This window comes from Schistocerca americana, chromosome 7, assembly GCF_021461395.2.
Source record: "Schistocerca americana isolate TAMUIC-IGC-003095 chromosome 7, iqSchAmer2.1, whole genome shotgun sequence".
NCBI lineage: Eukaryota > Metazoa > Arthropoda > Insecta > Orthoptera > Acrididae > Schistocerca > Schistocerca americana.
In genome coordinates, this window is record NC_060125.1 from 355469923 (window position 1) to 355488238 (window position 18316).

At 44.3% G+C, this 18316-nt stretch overlaps 2 protein-coding genes across 2 annotated transcripts in view; both read left to right on the forward strand.

The window, feature by feature from the left end:
* The window catches only part of LOC124622924, a 66082-nt gene extending 65066 nt beyond the window's left edge, over window positions 1–1016 (forward strand). Inside the window, exon 3 of the mRNA XM_047148712.1 lies at window positions 753–1016. Coding sequence (XP_047004668.1) covers window positions 753–1016 — 264 coding nt within the window. The remainder of the gene's footprint in view (window positions 1–752) is intronic.
* The window catches only part of LOC124622925 (nose resistant to fluoxetine protein 6-like), a 172534-nt gene continuing 155122 nt past the window's right edge, over window positions 905–18316 (forward strand). The window contains exon 1 of the mRNA XM_047148715.1: window positions 905–1012. The gene's annotated coding sequence lies outside the window, so the exon portion shown is untranslated. The remainder of the gene's footprint in view (window positions 1013–18316) is intronic.

Below are 18316 nucleotides of genomic sequence, written 5' to 3' on the forward strand. Positions count from 1 at the left end.
TTCCATGAGAAATTATTAAGTTTAAATACGCAAAATGGGTCAGAGCTTAATTCGTCTGTTCCCAAGATTAGCAATTATACGAAGAGCAATGGTACGTGACTGAGTATTTGGAAGCGCAGCTCAGGTTTTCATCAATATATACATCTAAAAATTTGGAGCTTTCTACCCTACTTACTGATTCCCATTCATGTGCTACATCAGTTGTTGGTATGCTCTATCTGTTGTACAGAACTGAATGCAGTGCGTCTATTCTAAACTTAGGGATAGTCCACTTTCTGAGAATCAGTTAATAATTCTTTCTAAAACATCATTTACAATACCTTCTGCTACTTTCTTTCAAATTGTATTTATAATAACGCTAGTATCAAAATTTTAGGTTCTTGTTATGCAATTTTGTGAGGAAGGGAGGACAGGAGAAGGTAGGGGACAGTATGAGAGAGGAAAGGAGAAGTATGAAGAGGGGGAGGAGAAGAGGTGAGGAGGAACGCCATGGGAGGGGTAAATGGGGGTGGAGCTTGCAGTGGAGGGCAGGGGGGAGTGGAGACGAGGGAATGGATGGGAGACGGGGGGAGAGGAGGGGTTGATCTTACCAGCACATTCACGACAGTATTTATAAACGGCTTACACCTAGAAAGACTTTTGAGAATCACAGTCCTGCCCTTTGTTGACATATTGCACCATCAAATATTAGCTTGAATGTGACTTTGTTTGAAGACCCGCTGAGTGCCACGTTGGTCCTTGTCTGTTGGCAGCTCCTTGACGGCAACGCCCCTACAGACGACCTCCTGGCTGCGCAGAGGCAGGTGCTGGCGACCACGCCGGGCCACGCCCTGCGCTGGGCGGCATGCGTGCCCCCGTCCTGTGACCCAGCAGACGTGGTGGTCCTGCTGCAGAAGCAGGTGGCCAGCCTGCTGCCCGGTGTCCAGGCAGACGCTGTAGCAGTGGACGTTCAGCAAAGCCTCTGCAGTGTCAACGAGACGTCGCCACTGGAGCCTAAGGACTGGGCCTTTCTGTAAGTTCTCTGTCCCACACAGCCACCTCAAATCTCCTCAAAGCACTTGTTTTAACTTGAAGCTACACTGTATATTTAAGAATACAAAGTTTTCGAGGACTTATGGCAACTTCGCTCCCTCAAGCTAAGTCGTAAGCCATACTGTGGAATAAATACCCTGTAGCCTGTGACTTACACATTGTCCAGTCACATTAATGTCACCACCTGTCAGAAGTCTTAATAACCTTTTGTTGTAGCACAGACTGCTGCGAGACGTGCAGGAAGAAGTCACTGAGGTTCTGAATTGAACCGACAGGGACGTGGAAGCCTGCCGACTCTGTTGCTGTGGCCAGCTGCACTAGGTTTCTCGATTGAAGATCCATGGCGAGAACAGACCGATCGAGGTGGTCCTATACAATCTGGATAGGGTTTAAATCCGGGGAGTCTGGTGGCCCAGGGAGTATGGTAAACTCATCCTGCTACTCTTTGAACCACGCACGTATAGTGCGAGTTGTGTGACACGTTGTGTTGCCCTGCTGGTAGGTACCATCGTGCCAAACTGCATGACAACGTCGTCCCCAAGGATAGACGCATACTTGTGTTCATCCAATGACGAAATAACTCATGAAATACCAAGAATACTTTCCCCAGACCGTACATTCCCCTGGACCTTCTGACAGTTGTTGCAGGTTTTCTGCTTTCGGACGTTCCATGCCGTACTCGCTCATGGTCATTTATCTGATGCAGCACGAAATGTTATGCATCTGAAAAGACCACCTGTCGCCACTCAGTGAACGTCCACATGTGGCACTGGCGCGCAAATTTCAGCCTTTGCCGCCGATGAAAGGAGTCAGCAGGGGTGCATGGACCAGGCACCTGCTGAAGAGGCCCATACGCAGCAACGTTCGCTGAACGGTCGTTGAGGAAACACTGTGGCTAGGCCCTTGGTTCACTCGGGCTCAGTTGCTCAGCAGTTAGACGCCTACATTCCAGTACATATCTCAGCAGCCGACATTCACCTTTCACCTATGGCACGTGGTGCATCACAGTTTCCTTGATGCCGGTTATGGATAGCGCCATTTTGGCATGCACGATATACTGTAACCACGGCTGCATGCGAATAGTTTGAAAACATTGCTGTTTCGGAAAGTCAACGATCATGCCCTTTTGGACGTCAGATAAATCGCTCCATTTCCATGCACGACAACGACTCCAACATTTTCCGCCTTCTCCCGACAACCTTTATATACCCTCCACTGCTAGTACTGCCACCTGCGTCTGTGAGTGGTTTTTGCACGTTAACGCCGAAAATAGTCGGTGACCACATTAATATGACTGGCACCTGTATACAACCATCCTGCATTCCCACTATTATACCTTACGTCGCTCAGAGATCATGCCATAGCGCCAGGACATTCAAATCAATTTTTAAAGTCTGAAGACTGGTCTGGGCTCCTGGACATTCAATTCAAGTCCTACGACTGGTCCGATGGAGCATTCTATTCTAGCCTATCCTGTGCAAACATGTTCATTTCCGAGTAACTACTGCAACCCATATCCATTTTAGCCTGCTTACTGTGTATTCACTTCTTGATCTCCCTGTACAGCTTTTATCCCTCAAACTTCCCTATAGCACTAAATTGATGCTTCCTTGATGCCTCATAATGTGTCCTATCAACTGATCCCTTCTTTTAGTCAGCCACAAAATTCTTATCTCCCTAATTTGATTCATTACCTCCTGACTAATTACGCGATCTAAGCATCTAATCCTCTGAATTATTCTGTAGCACCACATTTCAGAACTTTCTCCATTCTCATGTTGTCTGAACAGCTCATCGTTTACGTTTCACTTCCCTTCTCTAGATGAAGGAAAGAATTTCTGACACTTGCATGTACATGAGATGTTCACAAATTCCTTTTTTTTTTCAGAGATGCTTTCCTTGCCAAAGATAATCTGCATTTTATATCTCATCTATTTCGGCCATCGTTTTTCTGGCCAGATAGGAAACGTCGTCCGCTACTTTTAGGCCTCAGTTACTAATGTAATTCCCACTGTTTCCCCAGATTTAATTCAACTGCTTTCCATATCCTTGTTTTCCTTTCGTTGATACTCATAATCTCTTCCAAGACACTACCCAATCCGCACAGCTGCCCTTCCAAGTACTTTGCTGTCGCTGACAGAATTATAATGTCATTGGCAAACCTCAACGTTTCTATTTCTTCTCGCTGTTCTTTCATTCCTTCTCCAAATTTTTCTTTGGTTTCCTTTAGTGCTGGCTCAGTGTAAAGACTGGATAACATCGAGGATATGTTACAATCCTGCCTCACTCCCTTCTCAATCATTGCTTTGTTTGCATGCTCCTTGACCTTCAGAACCGCCGTCTAGTTTCTGTAGAAGTTGTAAATAGCCTTTCGTTCCCTGAATTTTACCCCTGATATCTTCCGAGTTTCAAAGCGAGTGTTCCAGTCTGCACTGCAAAAGCTTTCTCTAAGCCTACAAATGCTATGAACATAGGTTTGCCTTTATATCAGCTACTTTTCACGTAAGTCGTAGGGTCAGCATTGCCTCATGTTTTCCTACATTTCTCCCGAATCTTAACTACTCTTCCCCGAGGACGGCTTCTATCACTTTTGCTCTCTTCTGTACAGGATTCGTGTCAGTATTTTGCCACCATGAGTTATTTGGTAACATTCACACCTGTCAGTAACAGCTTCCTTTGGAACTGGAATGATTAAATTCTTCTTGAAGTCTGAGGGTATGTCACTTGTCCCACACATCTTTCACACCAGATGGAAGTTTTGTCATGGCTGGCTCTTCCAAGGCTATCAGTGGGTCTGATGGAATGTCGTCTACTCCTGGGGCCTTGTTTCAAAATAAGTCTTTCAGTGCTTTGTCAAATTCTTCTCGCAGTATCATGTCTCCCTTCTTACCTCCACGTACGTCCTCCTCCATTTCTATAACATTACCTGCAAGTTCATCTCCCTTGTATGGACCTTCTATATACTCCTTTCATCTTTCAGCTTTCCCTTCTTTGCTTGATATCCACACCACTGTTCTCTTTTCTCCAAAGATTTCTTTAATTTTCCTATAGGCTTATCTATTTTTTCCCTACTGAAATATGCTTCTATATCCTTAAGCTTGTCCTCTAGATACTCCTAATTAGCCATTTTGCACTTGCTGCCAGTGTAATATTTTATACGTTTGTATTCCATTTCGCCTGCTTCATATGCTGTACTTTTCTGTTTCCTCCTTTCATCAATTAATTTCAGTATCTCCTGTGTCACATAAGGACTTCAACTAGGCATTGTCGTTCTATCTATTTTATCCTCAGCTGCTTCCACTATTTCGTCTCTCAAAACTATCCATTCGTCTTCCACTGCATTCCTTTCTCCTGTTTTAGTCAGTCGTTCCCTAATGCTCCCCCTGAGGCTGCCAAGAACCTCTGGTTCTTTCATCTTATCTAGGTCTCATCTCCTTAATTTCCTACCTTTTTGCAATTTCTTTAGTTTTAATCTAGTGCTCATAATCAATAAATTGTGGTCAAGGCCCCTCCCCCTTCAAATGTTTTACAATTCAAAATCTGGTTCCGAAATCTCTGTCTTACCACTACATAACAAATCTAAAACCTTCCGGTGTCTCCAGGTCTCTTCCATGTGTACGACTTTCTTTCATGATTCCTAAACAAAGTATTAGCGATGATTAAATTGTACTCTGTGCAAAATTCTACCAGGCGGTGTCCTCTTTCATTCCTTTCCTCCAGTGCAAATTCATCTAGCACTTTTCCTTCTCTTTCTTTTCTTACTATCAAATTCCTGTCCCCCATCACAATTTAATGTTCGTCTCCCGTAACTATCTGAATAATTTCTTTTATATGATCATAATTTTCTCCAGTCTCTTGCTGGTTGGGATATAAACTTGTACTACTGTAGTGAGAGTGGGGTTTTTGTCTGTCTTGGCTGCAATAGTGCGTTGATTGTGCTGTTAATAGTAGCTTCCCTACATTCCTGTTCATTCTTAAACCTACTCCTACATTTCCTCTACTTGATCTTGTACTTATAAGCCTGTATTTATCCAACCAGTAGTCCTGTTCCTGCTGCCACCGAACTTCATTACTTCCCACTAAATCTAACTTCAACCCATCCATTCCCCTTGGTTAAATTTTGCCGGCCGGTGTGGCCGTGCGGTTCTAGGCGCTTCAGTCTGGAACCGCGTGACTGCTACGGTCGCAGGTTCGAATCCTGCCTCGGGCATGGATGTGTGTGATGTCCTTAGGTTAGTTATGTTTAAGTAGTTCTAAGTTCTAGGGGACTGATGACCACAGATGTTAAGTCCCATAGTGCTAAGAGCCATTTGAACCATTTTTGGTTAAATTTTCTAATTTACCTACCCGATTAAGGGCTCCAACATTCCACACTCCGATCCGTAGAATGCGAGTTCTGTTTCTCCTGATGGCTACATCCTCCTGGCTAGTCCTCTCCTGGAGATCCGAATGGGGAAGTATTAACCATCTGGTATATTTTGCCCAGGAGGATGCCATCATCATTTAACCACACAGTAGAGTTAAATTCCGTCGGAAAAAATTACAGCTGTGATTCCTCCTTGCTTTCAACTGTTTGCAATACCAGCACGGCGAAGTCGTTTTGGTTGAACAGTCAATCATGCAAACTGTTGCCTCTGCATCTACCGAAAAGGCTGCTGCCCTGCTCACGAACCAAACGTTTGTCTGGCCCTTCAACAGATTCTCGCCCGATGTGGATGCACCTACGGTACGGCTTGAAATGATAATTAAATCAAGACCCTAAGCTGTCGACAGGCATTGATATTCATCAATTGGGACAGTTGAAAATGTGTGTCCGAAAGAACTGATACCATCTTCATATAGTTAAGGCTAACCGGCAATTGACCTTGTTCTGTGCTGTGTGCACACACATTGCCCGAACTCTTACGGGACTCGGTAAGGTGTCTGCCGCGAGTAATGAGTGTAGTGGGTAGGGGCACTACGAATGCAGTGTGTGGACATTAAGTTGGGAATGTGGGTATCACGGGGAGCGTGCAAGGGATAAATTCCTGCAGTCGCACTATCCTCTGTGCCCTCGGTGGCTCAGAGGGATAGGGTGTCTGCCATGTAAGCAGGAGATTCCAGGTTCGAGTCCCGGTTGGGGGCACACATTTTCACCCGTCCCCGTTGATGTATATCAACCTCTGTCGACAGCTTAAGGTCTTGATTTAATTATCATTTCATTCTAAGAGAGCTGCAGGGTCACCGATGGCATCTGTTCTTTCGGACATCCGAAAGAACAGATACCGTCTTCATATACGGTATGGCTATCTGTATCGCTGAGACACGAATGCCACCCCACCAATGGCAATGTCCGTGGTTCATGGGGAGGGAGGGGGGACTGGACTTTGCACAAACTGTAAATAACCTTTCCCTCCTTCTATATTGTGCTTGCTACCTTCAGAATTCCAAACAGTGTATTTCAGTCAACATTGTCAAAAATTATCCCCAAGTCTACAAATGCTTGGGCTTGCCTTTCCTTAGCGTGTTTACGCATATTGTCAATTTTATTTTTTAGAAGTCTGTATTCGCGTTCGCCTGCTTCAGTTCCTGCATTTTTATTTATTCACATTTGTCAGTAAAATTCGATATCTCCTGTTATATCCAAGGATTTCTACTAGGTCATGCCTTACTACCTGCTTGATCCTCTGTGCATTCACTATGTCGAAACTACCCATTCGTTTTCTATTGTATTCCCTTCCACTGTTTCATTCAATCCTTGCCTAATGTTTCCATAGAAACTCTGAATACTCCCTGATTATTTCAACTTATCCAGGAACCATCTCTTTAATTTCCTTCCTTTTCACCAATTCTTAGGTTTCAGCTTACAGTTCATAACCAATAAATTACAGCCAGAGACCACATCTACCCTTGGAAATCCTTTACCTAGTAGTTCGGTGAAGCAGACGACAGTGGGCAGTTTTTACTGTTCTGGCTGTTATCAGCCTTTTAAAACTTTTTGAATCCGTTAGTACATTGTAAGCAATATTCTATTCCGTTTTCATTTATAACATGAGGTTTCTCGTTGGTACATACATTGTTTGTGGATTCTGATGTTCTTTATTATGGGATCACATGAGGAACGTGACAGATACGGCGCCTTCGTGCAGTGGCTCCTCACGTCATCTGGGTAAAACAACATTTTATATTAGCAGATGTTGCCCGTATGCTAGTTTTAAGATGATTAAGCAGTTATCATACACAACCTATGAAAAATCAGTATACAGGATGAGGCAGCCCAAATACACTCCTGGAAATGGAAAAAAGAACACATTGACACCGGTGTGTCAGACCCACCATACTTGCTCCGGACACTGCGAGAGGGCTGTACAAGCAATGATCACACGCACGGCACAGCGGACACACCAGGAACCCCGCGCTAATGACCATAGAAGTTTTGCGCCCTAAAACCACACACCAGGAACCGCGGTGTTGGCCGTCGAATGGCGCTAGCTGCGCAGCATTTGTGCACCGCCGCCGTCAGTGTCAGCCAGTTTGCCGTGGCATACGGAGCTCCATCGCAGTCTTTAACACTGGTAGCATGCCGCGACAACGTGGACGTGAACCGTATGTGCAGTTGACGGACTTTGAGCGAGGGCGTATAGTGGGCATGCGGGAGGCCGGGTGGACGTACCGCCGAATTGCTCAACACGTGGGGCGTGAGGTCTCCACAGTACATCGATGTTGTCGCCAGTGGTCGGCGGAAGGTGCACGTGCCCGTCGACCTGGGACCGGACCGCAGCGACGCACGGATGCACGCCAAGACCGTAGGATCCTACGCAGTGCCGTAGGGGACCGCACTGCCACTTCCAAGGAAATTAGGGACACTGTCGCTCCTGGGGTATCGGCGAGGACCATTCGCAACCGTCTCCATGAAGCTGGGCTACGGTCCCGCACACCGTTAGGCCGTCTTCCGCTCACACCCCAACATCGTGCAGCCCGCCTCCAGTGGTGTCGCGACAGGCGTGAATGGAGGGACGAATGGAGACGTGTCGTCTTCAGCGATGAGAGTCGCTTCTGCCTTGGTGCCAATGATGGTCGTATGCGTGTTTGGCGCCGTGCAGGTGAGCGCCACAATCAGGACTGCATACGACCGAGGCACACAGGGCCAACACCCGGCATCATGGTGTGGGGAGCGATCTCCTACACTGGCCGTACACCACTGGTGATCGTCGAGGGGACACTGAATAGTGCACGGTACATCCAAACCGTCATCGAACCCATCGTTCTACCATTCCTAGACCGGCAAGGGAACTTGCTGTTCCAACAGGACAATGCACGTCCGCATGTATCCCGTGCCACCCAACGTGCTCTAGAAGGTGTAAGTCAACTACCCTGGCCAGCAAGATCTCCGGATCTGTCCCCCATTGAGCATGTTTGGGACTGGATGAAGCATCGTCTCACGTGGTCTGCACGTCCAGCACGAACGCTGGTCCAACTGAGGCGCCAGGTGGAAATGGCATGGCAAGCCGTTCCACAGGACTACATCCAGCATCTCTACGATCGTCTCCATGGGAGAATAGCAGCCTGCATTGCTGCGAAAGGTGGATATACACTGTACTAGTGCCGACATTGTGCATGCTCTGTTGCCTGTGTCTATGTGCCTGTGGATCTGTCAGTGTGATCATGTGATGTATCTGACCCCAGGAATGTGTCAATAAAGTTTCCCCTTCCTGGGACAATGAATTCACGGTGTTCTTATTTCAATTTCTAGGAGTGTATGTACAGAATGAATAAATATATCGAGGTACGGTTTTCGCCAAGTTATTGCTGAAAATATGGTAATTTCATGGCATTTGCAAGTAATTTTTGCCATTTATAGTCGACTTTGTTCTCTTTTCGCTAATGGAGCTACATAATTTTTCTGTGACATTTGAAAGAAGCTTCTAAGAGAACTTCAACGGCCTGACAAGTTTGAGACTGGATCAAATAGTATAAAGATGACAGTGCCGCAAACCACTATTCCACTGTCCACTGTCTGGACAAGCGATTCCACAAACGCCTGGCCTGTTATACCAAATGTAAGCAAACATGTAACTCAGGTCCGGTTCATGTGTTTATTATGACGATTGCCATACCAAGAGCTACACGTTATAAAGTGGTTCAGGAGAAACAACACCCCACGTTGAATTTCATCTTGAATTAACGGCAGCACAAGCTTCTGTTATAAGACATGTCATGCCTTTGGAATTCGTCGGTGTTTCCTAGTAGATCTCTTGCTTTCATTTTCTCACAGAGTTGTTGAGCGTCCAAAACATTTTTGGTTTCCTGAACGCTCGTTTCAGTACTCTTCAAATGTTGTCTTAAGAGTGTCTCATTATATGTACGGAATGGAAGGGACATCCGTCATGTTGATACCACACTGACTGCCTAATGTCTACTGGGACGTCTTACAATAACTGTGGCATCAGCATATCTTATGAAGTCGAGATACGTGACTGTATATATATTCCCATCAATAAACAGGGACCCATGATGTTGGTCTTCAAAAACACTCATGGAACGTTGATAGACCAAACTGCGTTGCTTTTATCCACTTCTTTGAGAAAGAGTGGATTTTCAACTGATAATTGGCGCAGATTGTGAAGCTTGACTTTCCCATCCCACAGTGTATAAACGATACCGCTTCCTCAAACAAAATTTTGTATGGATACGCCACATCACTTTGCACTGTTCGTAGAGTTGTTGGAAATCATTGCCACGGAAGTGCAGATGCAGCGAAATGTGAAGACGATGCCGTGGGATGAAGGTAGCGTTTGTATAAAACTCATCTGGTTGATACTCTCATAGTTCGGAGGTACCCTTAGTTTAGTGATATTTCCGATGTGTGTTACTGCTACTAAAATGTTAGTTTCATTTCTTTCATCAGCTACTCTTCTTTTTCTTTGGTGTATTTTATTCTTTACACTTCCAGTTTCTAGAACTTTTTTCTACTATTCGCAAAGACAATTCGTGAGCCTTGGCATGATCTGGATACTCTTCCGCATACAACTGTACAGCTGCTCTAATACTTCGGCGATATTCGCCATAAAAAAATATTCACTTGTTCGACCGTTGCATACATTGTGAATGCCCCAATAGTTTTGCGAGCAAGGTATCCGATTACTACAACAGCAGAAGAAGGACTGATGAGTTTCAAGGGCACATGTAAACACAAGAACCATATTTGAGTGACGTGTTTGCTTACATTTGGTAGAATAGGGCAGATGGTTGTGGAACCTTTTCTGCTGACAGCGGGGCAATGTTTTGCGGTCACTGAAGCTCTCTTAGAACCCTCTGTCAAACGCCACAGAAAAAGTATGTAATTCCATTAGAAAAAAATCCATGTCGTAATTCGGCGACCATAAATGGTTAAAATTACTTACAACCATCAAGAAATTTGCCATATTGTTTGTTACAACTCAGTGAAAGCCCCACCTGGATGTATTTATTCAATCAGGATATATTTTGGGTGGCCTGTCTTAGCTGTCTCACTCAGTATAAAATAAACCAACTGTAAGTACATATGTCTAGGATTTCTTCCTGAACCCCTGGATTGATTTCAACAAAATGTGGCATACAAACAGTAAACTTCACAAGCATCAGCACTAAGGGGATCACAATATCAAAATTCCAATAGGAGTGTAGATAACAGAAAAAATAACTTTTTAAACTCCTTCCACATAGACCACTCTTCAAAGCAGTCATAGTTTGTGTGGATAGTACCAGCCAGCTTTTTCGACCTCCTTTGTAGGGCAGCCTACATGTCAGGGCCAGGAAAATATTTTCCAGCCTCTGATATGTAGGTTGCCCTGCATGACAGGAATTTTCTGTTGGGGTAGGATAGGCCTGCTTTTCTGGGGCTACACATCTCAATAAATATGGATGGAGGAAGGTTGAAAGAGAGACAGAAGCGTTAGAGAGAGAGGGTGACACTAGGAGATAGAGAGAGAGAAGGTGGGAGGAGGTTGACAAAAAAGTGTGGAAGAAGACAAGATGGGCAGAGAGATGGGGAATGTGGAGATGGACAGAGTGACAGGTGAAGAGGGGTGGAGATGGAAAGAGTGATAGGTGAAGAGGGATGGACATGGAGAAGGGAGGAAGAGATGATCAGAGAGAAGGGAGGAAGAGTGAGATGCAGGAGTTAGGTGGAAGCTACAAGGGGTAGTGGAGAGGTAGACAAGAAATAGGGTTAAGAGAATATGGAACGTGATTGGGGGAGGAAGACATGCACTGAAGCAGGGGTAAGAAAATATGGTCATTGAAAGGGGACAAAGGAGATTAACAAAGTGAGGAGAGGGAGGAGATGGAGAGACAAACAGTATCAGGGGAAGGAGATGGACAAATTGAAGTGGGAGAGGATGAGGTGGACAGAGGCAGGGGTTGAAGACATGAAGACAAAGAGGGCTGAGGAGGAGATTTGTGAAATATACGAGTATCTGATGAAATTGTGCACAGGTGAAGCTGCAAGCAAGAGGCTAGTGTTATATACATATATCAGAGCCTTGGTCTGGGGACAGCCTTATAGAACAAGACTGGTAACCAGAATAAAAAAAGTAAATCTATTGCCATCTGAACTGCCTTTTATTAAAATTTGAACATGTGCCCTGTCATTCTGTCCCATCTTCGAGTTACTGTTTTCCATATATTTCTTCCCTCCCTGGTTACGTGAGAACACCCTTCCTTCTTATGTTAATTTCCAGCACCTTCTGTAACACCACATCTCAAATAATTTGAGCCTTCTCTTTTCCAGTTTTCCTACTGGCCGCAATTCACATCCATACAATACTGTACCCCAAACCTACATTGTCAGTAATTTCTTTCAGTAAGGAATGATCTCAATTCCAGGGCTATTCTGCATCTAATTTCCATTTCACTTCATACGTCCTGCATTATTTTGCTTCCTAGGTAGATAAACCCCTTCACGTTGTCTGCTGCATAGATCCCAATGTTGAAATCTAACAGTCGCTACTCTCACTTCTGCCTGAACAGCAGAAGCGAGAGGCTACGTCCATACCTTATACCCTTTTCTATCTTGATCTTCTATTTTTACTGTTTCAATCTGCAAGGCCTAAGGTATAGAGAACATCTCTTAGAAATTTTTTAAATTATATGAGGAATTTGCAACCGAACGAATTTTCAAATTCATGTGCAGAATCTACGAAACTGGAGACATCCAGTCTAACTTTCGGAAGAATTTCTTCCACATAATTCAAAACGTATCGAAGGCATATTAATGGAAGAACTATCGTATGATCAAATAATGTCAGGTTTCTTGCCCTGTCAGTACATCCCTGACCCTTTGCGATGCATACTCTCCTCCCATATTGTGCACAGACGGTATCTCCTTACATAAATGGCTTAAACTCATTTGGAAGATTTCGTGGAATGTTAACCAAATAAAAATTTCTCATATTTCCCGCCGCTGCATTTCACGCTATGTCCATACAGAAAAAATTGAAAAGAAAATTGAGGAGCTGTTGTATACTATTATTGTGACTTTGGGAAAAGCCTCAGAGACGCAGTCCTGACGTTGGGCTTCACAATGAAACCATTTATTGGTAAAAATTGGGCACTTTTATAGATCTTTCCCCCACCACCGATTAATCTCATTTAACTGCTAGCTCGAGGCTGAATTTGAAATCATCATCTCAAATCTGGTTTTCATGTTCGTAATTTTGACTTTTGTGTGTCTTTCGCAATGCCAAAACCTGTCTAAAAAGTGGTCGTTAGCAACAGTTGCACAGTTTCTTGAACTGTACGAGCAGCGATCTCGAATGTGAAATCATAATAACGAGTGCTACAAAGACAGAAGTTTACGAGAGTAAGTTTTGTTTGAAATAGTGGATGCTATGCGAGAGAGCTTCCGCTGTTTTTATATACACTCCTGGAAATTGAAATAAGAACACCGTGAATTCATTGTCCCAGGAAGGGGAAACTTTATTGACACATTCCTGGGGTCAGATACATCACATGATCACACTGACAGAACCACAGGCACATAGACACAGGCAACAGAGCATGCACAATGTCGGCACTAGTACAGTGTATATCCACCTTTCGCAGCAATGCAGGCTGCTATTCTCCCATGGAGACGATCGTAGAGATGCTGGATGTAGTCCTGTGGAACGGCTTGCCATGCCATTTCCACCTGGCGCCTCAGTTGGACCAGCGTTCGTGCTGGACGTGCAGACCGCGTGAGACGACGCTTCATCCAGTCCCAAACATGCTCAATGGGGGACAGATCTGGAGATCTTGCTGGCCAGGGTAGTTGACTTACACCTTCTAGAGCACGTTGGGTGGCACGGGATACATGCGGACGTGCATTGTCCTGTTGGAACAGCAAGTTCCCTTGCCGGTCAAGGAATGGTAGAACGATGGGTTCGATGACGGTTTGGATGTACCGTGCACTATTCAGTGTCCCCTCGACGATCACCAGTGGTGTACGGCCAGTGTAGGAGATCGCTCCCCACACCATGATGCCGGGTGTTGGCCCTGTGTGCCTCGGTCGTATGCAGTCCTGATTGTGGCGCTCACCTGCACGGCGCCAAACACGCATACGACCATCATTGGCACCAAGGCAGAAGCGACTCTCATCGCTGAAGACGACACGTCTCCATTCGTCCCTCCATTCACGCCTGTCGCGACACCACTGGAGGCGGGCTGCGCGATGTTGGGGCGTGAGCGGAAGACGGCCTAACGGTGTGCGGGACCGTAGCCCAGCTTCATGGAGACGGTTGCGAATGGTCCTCGCCGATACCCCAGGAGCAACAGTGTCCCTAATTTCCTTGGAAGTGGCAGTGCGGTCCCCTACGGCACTGCGTAGGATCCTACGGTCTTGGCGTGCATCCGTGCGTCGCTGCGGTCCGGTCCCAGGTCGACGGGCACGTGCACCTTCCGCCGACCACTGGCGACAACATCGATGTACTGTGGAGACCTCACGCCCCACGTGTTGAGCAATTCGGCGGTACGTCCACCCGGCCTCCCGCATGCCCACTATACGCCCTCGCTCAAAGTCCGTCAACTGCACATACGGTTCACGTCCACGCTGTCGCGGCATGCTACCAGTGTTAAAGACTGCGATGGAGCTCCGTATGCCACGGCAAACTGGCTGACACTGACGGCGGCGGTGCACAAATGCTGCGCAGCTAGCGCCATTCGACGGCCAACACCGCGGTTCCTGGTGTGTCCGCTGTGCCGTGCGTGTGATCATTGCTTGTACAGCCCTCTCGCAGTGTCCGGAGCAAGTATGGTGGGTCTGACACAACGTTGTCAATGTGTTCTTTTTTCCATTTCCAGGAGTGTATGTATAGCAAAAGTTATAATAAGAAATGTGCGCTACATCAACAAATACGAGAAAGAGTTGAAACATAAAAATGGTTCGTCTACAGACGCTTTTTACAAAACGACGCTGGCATACATTCATATGGGAGATTTTGAAAACGTGTTGCCGAAATGAGAGAGAAAAGAGAGGAATTTGACAATAGGTATGTTCATTCTATAAATGGTGAAAATTAATGCAATACTGGCAGTAAATTCAGCCTCTAATACTGGCGGCCAAAGGAACTAAAAGCACTGTAACACCCATACAGAAAATTTGCGAAAGGAAGTAACAAGGTTGCTGCAAGCAAAATAATTTTAGCTTGATTGTAGATTTTGTTAAATAAACTTGAATATCCAGTCACCAATTACATTATAGTATCTTTCAGTGCAGTTGCACATATTGTAAATCTAAAATTCGGTGCTGAATAGCTTTAATATCTACAATACCTAAGATGTATATTTAACTAACTGACGTGTGATGTTCGAGTCAAAACATTAGCTTTCAAATGAGTCTTTAGGGCATCATTAACAGCATCCAACATAACACACAAAATCTTTCAAATTGTAGTTTCGGGTACGTGGAAGTTACTACTAGAGAGATGAAGGTGATCGCGGGATGTCAAATATCGGAGTGACACTCGTAGTTTCACTCGAGCCAATACTGCATCTCTAATGTATCAGATCTCTTAACAGAGCTCGACATACACCCGAATTTTCCTTTTGTTATTCGAAAGTGGTTCAGGAATGAATCTTCATGTTCGAGTGCTACTTCAATTAAACGTGTATTTGATGCTTCCGTGTTATTCCTGAACAAAATTCACTTCGAAATCTAATATTTATGCTTTCTCTTCTTATTATTGGGTTACAGCCTCCGTTCTAATGCCATAACCTGATTTACGAAACTAATGTCCATCCGAAAACTATCAGATGACGCCATATTGAAACCGGTGCCACTATGGCAACAGCGGCACCCTCCTCCACAGCCATATCAGCCTTCAAGCCGCACACTGTGGTGCAACTTTAGCTGCAGGTGGAAAACAGTCTATATCAGCATGCAGTAGTGCCGTCACCACTGACATTGACTCTGACCAGCCTTTGCGCCCGCTGAGAAAACCGATAGCATGTGGTTCGCATCGCTAGGCTCACAAACCGCTCGCAAACGACGCACACATTTGCGAGTATCGTGCACGCAAACGGTTCATTAGCCGCTCGGCTCGCAAGTGTATACGCACATTGTGGTAATAGTAGTTCTCAGAAGGCTGTGCAAATCACTTAAACGGCCTTATCCTTTTGATATTTCCTAGGCCATTCCGTGTTTCTGATGTAATACGGTGATCCTGACATTCATGTTGATACGACTAACTGCATATACTGCACTGTTGCTCTAGTTTAAACTTCCAAAGATGTGGCTGGCATACTTACCTTTCACATTTGTTGCACCCACACAGACATAAAACAAACTATCACACAACAGATTCATGACAAAGGGAATGTACCTGTCAATGTAAGTAGAGGGAGAAGGGGAGTGCCACCCCACTCTCCATTGTTGCCAAATTTATTCAAGATGGCGGCGATGACGCCATCCAAGATGGCGGCATGTAGACTTGGCAACAGCACATGACGTCATCCAAGATGGCGGATTTTGGGGGAGAAAAGTCCAATTGTGCTACGTCCACTAACCTAACCTCAAGAAAAAATGGCGGGAAGTTTGAATTTTGGCGGGAAAATAGCCCAATTGTGCTACGTCCACTAACCTAAGCCTCCAGCAGAAAAAAATAATGGCGGGAGGTTTGAATTCCAACAGGACAATGCATGCAAAGACCGTACTTGTCTATATTATTATTATTGATCATCATTCATTAACATTCATTATCATTCATTATCATTTATTATTATTTATTATCATTTATTATCATTTATTATCATTTATTACTATTGGCCTGCCTCCACTAGAAAATTCCCTCCAAATTCAAATTTCAACAAGATAATGACTGCAAAACATTACTTTTGTTTATTATTCATTATCATTCATTATCATTTATTAACGTTCATTATCATTCATTGTCATTCATTAACATTCATTATCATTCATTATCATTTATTAATATTTATTATTATTGACCTGCCTCCTCTAGAAAATTCTCTCCACATTCAAATTCCTACACGATATGGCTGCAAAACCTTACTTTTGTTTATCATTATTCATTATCATTTATTTACTCTCATTATCATTCATTGTCTTTTATTATCATTTATTATCATTCATTGTTGTTGTTGTGGTCTTCAGTCCTGAGACTGGTTTGATGCAGCTCTCCATGCTACTCTATCCTGTGCAAGCTTCTTCGTCTCCCAAGACCTACTGCAGCCTACATCCTTCTGAATCTGCTTAGTGTATTCATCTCTTGGTCTCCCTCTACGATTTTTACCCTCCACATTGCCCACCAATACTACATTTGTGATCCCTCGATGTCTCAGAACATGTCCTACCAACCGATCCCTTTTTCTAGTCAAGTTGTGCCACAAGCTCCTCTTCTCCCCAGTTCTATTCAATACCTCCTCATTAGTTATGTGATCTACCCATCTAATCTTCTGCATTCTTCTGTAGCACACATTTCGAAAGCTTCTATTCTCCTCTTGTCCAAAGTATTTATCGTCCACGTTTCACTTCCATACATGGCTACACTCCACACAAATACTTTAAGAAGCGACTTCCTGATATTTAAATCAATACTCGATGTTAACAAATTTTTCTTCTTCAGAAACGCTTTCCTTGCCATTGCCAGTCTACATTTTATATCCTCTCTACTTCGACCATCATCAGTTATTTTGCTCCCCAAATAGCAAACCTCCTTTACTACTTTAAGTGTCTCATTTCCTAATCTAATTACCTCAGCATCACCTGACTTAATTCGGCTACATTCCATTATCCTCGTTTTGCTTTTGTTGATTTTCATCTTATACCCTCCTTTCAAGATACTCTCCATTCGGTTCAACTGCTCTTCCAAGTCCCTTGCTGTCTCTGACGGAATTACAATGTCATCAGCGAACATCAAATTTTTTATTTCTTCTCCATGGATTTTAATACCTACTCCAAATTTTCTTTTGTTTCCTTTATTGCTTGCTCAATATACAGATTGAATAACATCGGGGAGAGGCTAAAACCCTGTCTCACTCCCTTCCCAACCACTGCTTTCTGTACAAATTGTAAATAGCCTGTCGCTCCCTGTATTTTACCCCTGCCACCTTCAGAATTTGAAACAGAGTATTCCAATCAAAATTGTCAAAAGCTTTCTCTAAGTCTACAAATGCTAGAAACGTAGGTTTGCCTTTCCATAATCTAGCTTCTAAGATAAGTCGTAGGGTCAGTATTGCCTCACGTGTTCCAACATTTCTATGGAATCCAAACTGATCTTCCCTGAGGTCGGCTTCTACCAATTTTTCCATTCGTCTGTAAAGATTGGGATTGGAATTATTATATTCTTCTTGAAGTCTGAGGTTATTTCACCTGTCTCATACATTTTGCTCACCAGACGGTAGAGTTTTTTCAGGACTGGCTCTCCCAAGTCTGTCAGTAGTTCTAATGGAATGTTGTATACTCCGGGGGCCTTGTTTCGACTCATGTCTTTCAGTGCTCTGCCAAACTCTTCATGCAGTATCACACCTCCCATTTCATCTTCATCTACATCCTCTTCCATTTCCATAATATTGTCCTCAAGTACAGCGCCCTTGTATAGACCCTCTATATACTCCTTCCACCTTTCTGCTTTTCCTTCTTTGCTTAGAACTGGGTTTCCATCCGAGCTCTTGATATTCATACAAGTGGTTCTCTTTTCTCCAAAGGTCTCTTTAATTTTCCTGTAGGCAGTATCTATCTTACCACTAGTGAGACAAGCCTCTACATCCTTACATTTGTCCTCTAGCCACCTCCGCTTAGCCATTTTGCACTTCCTGTCGATATCATTTT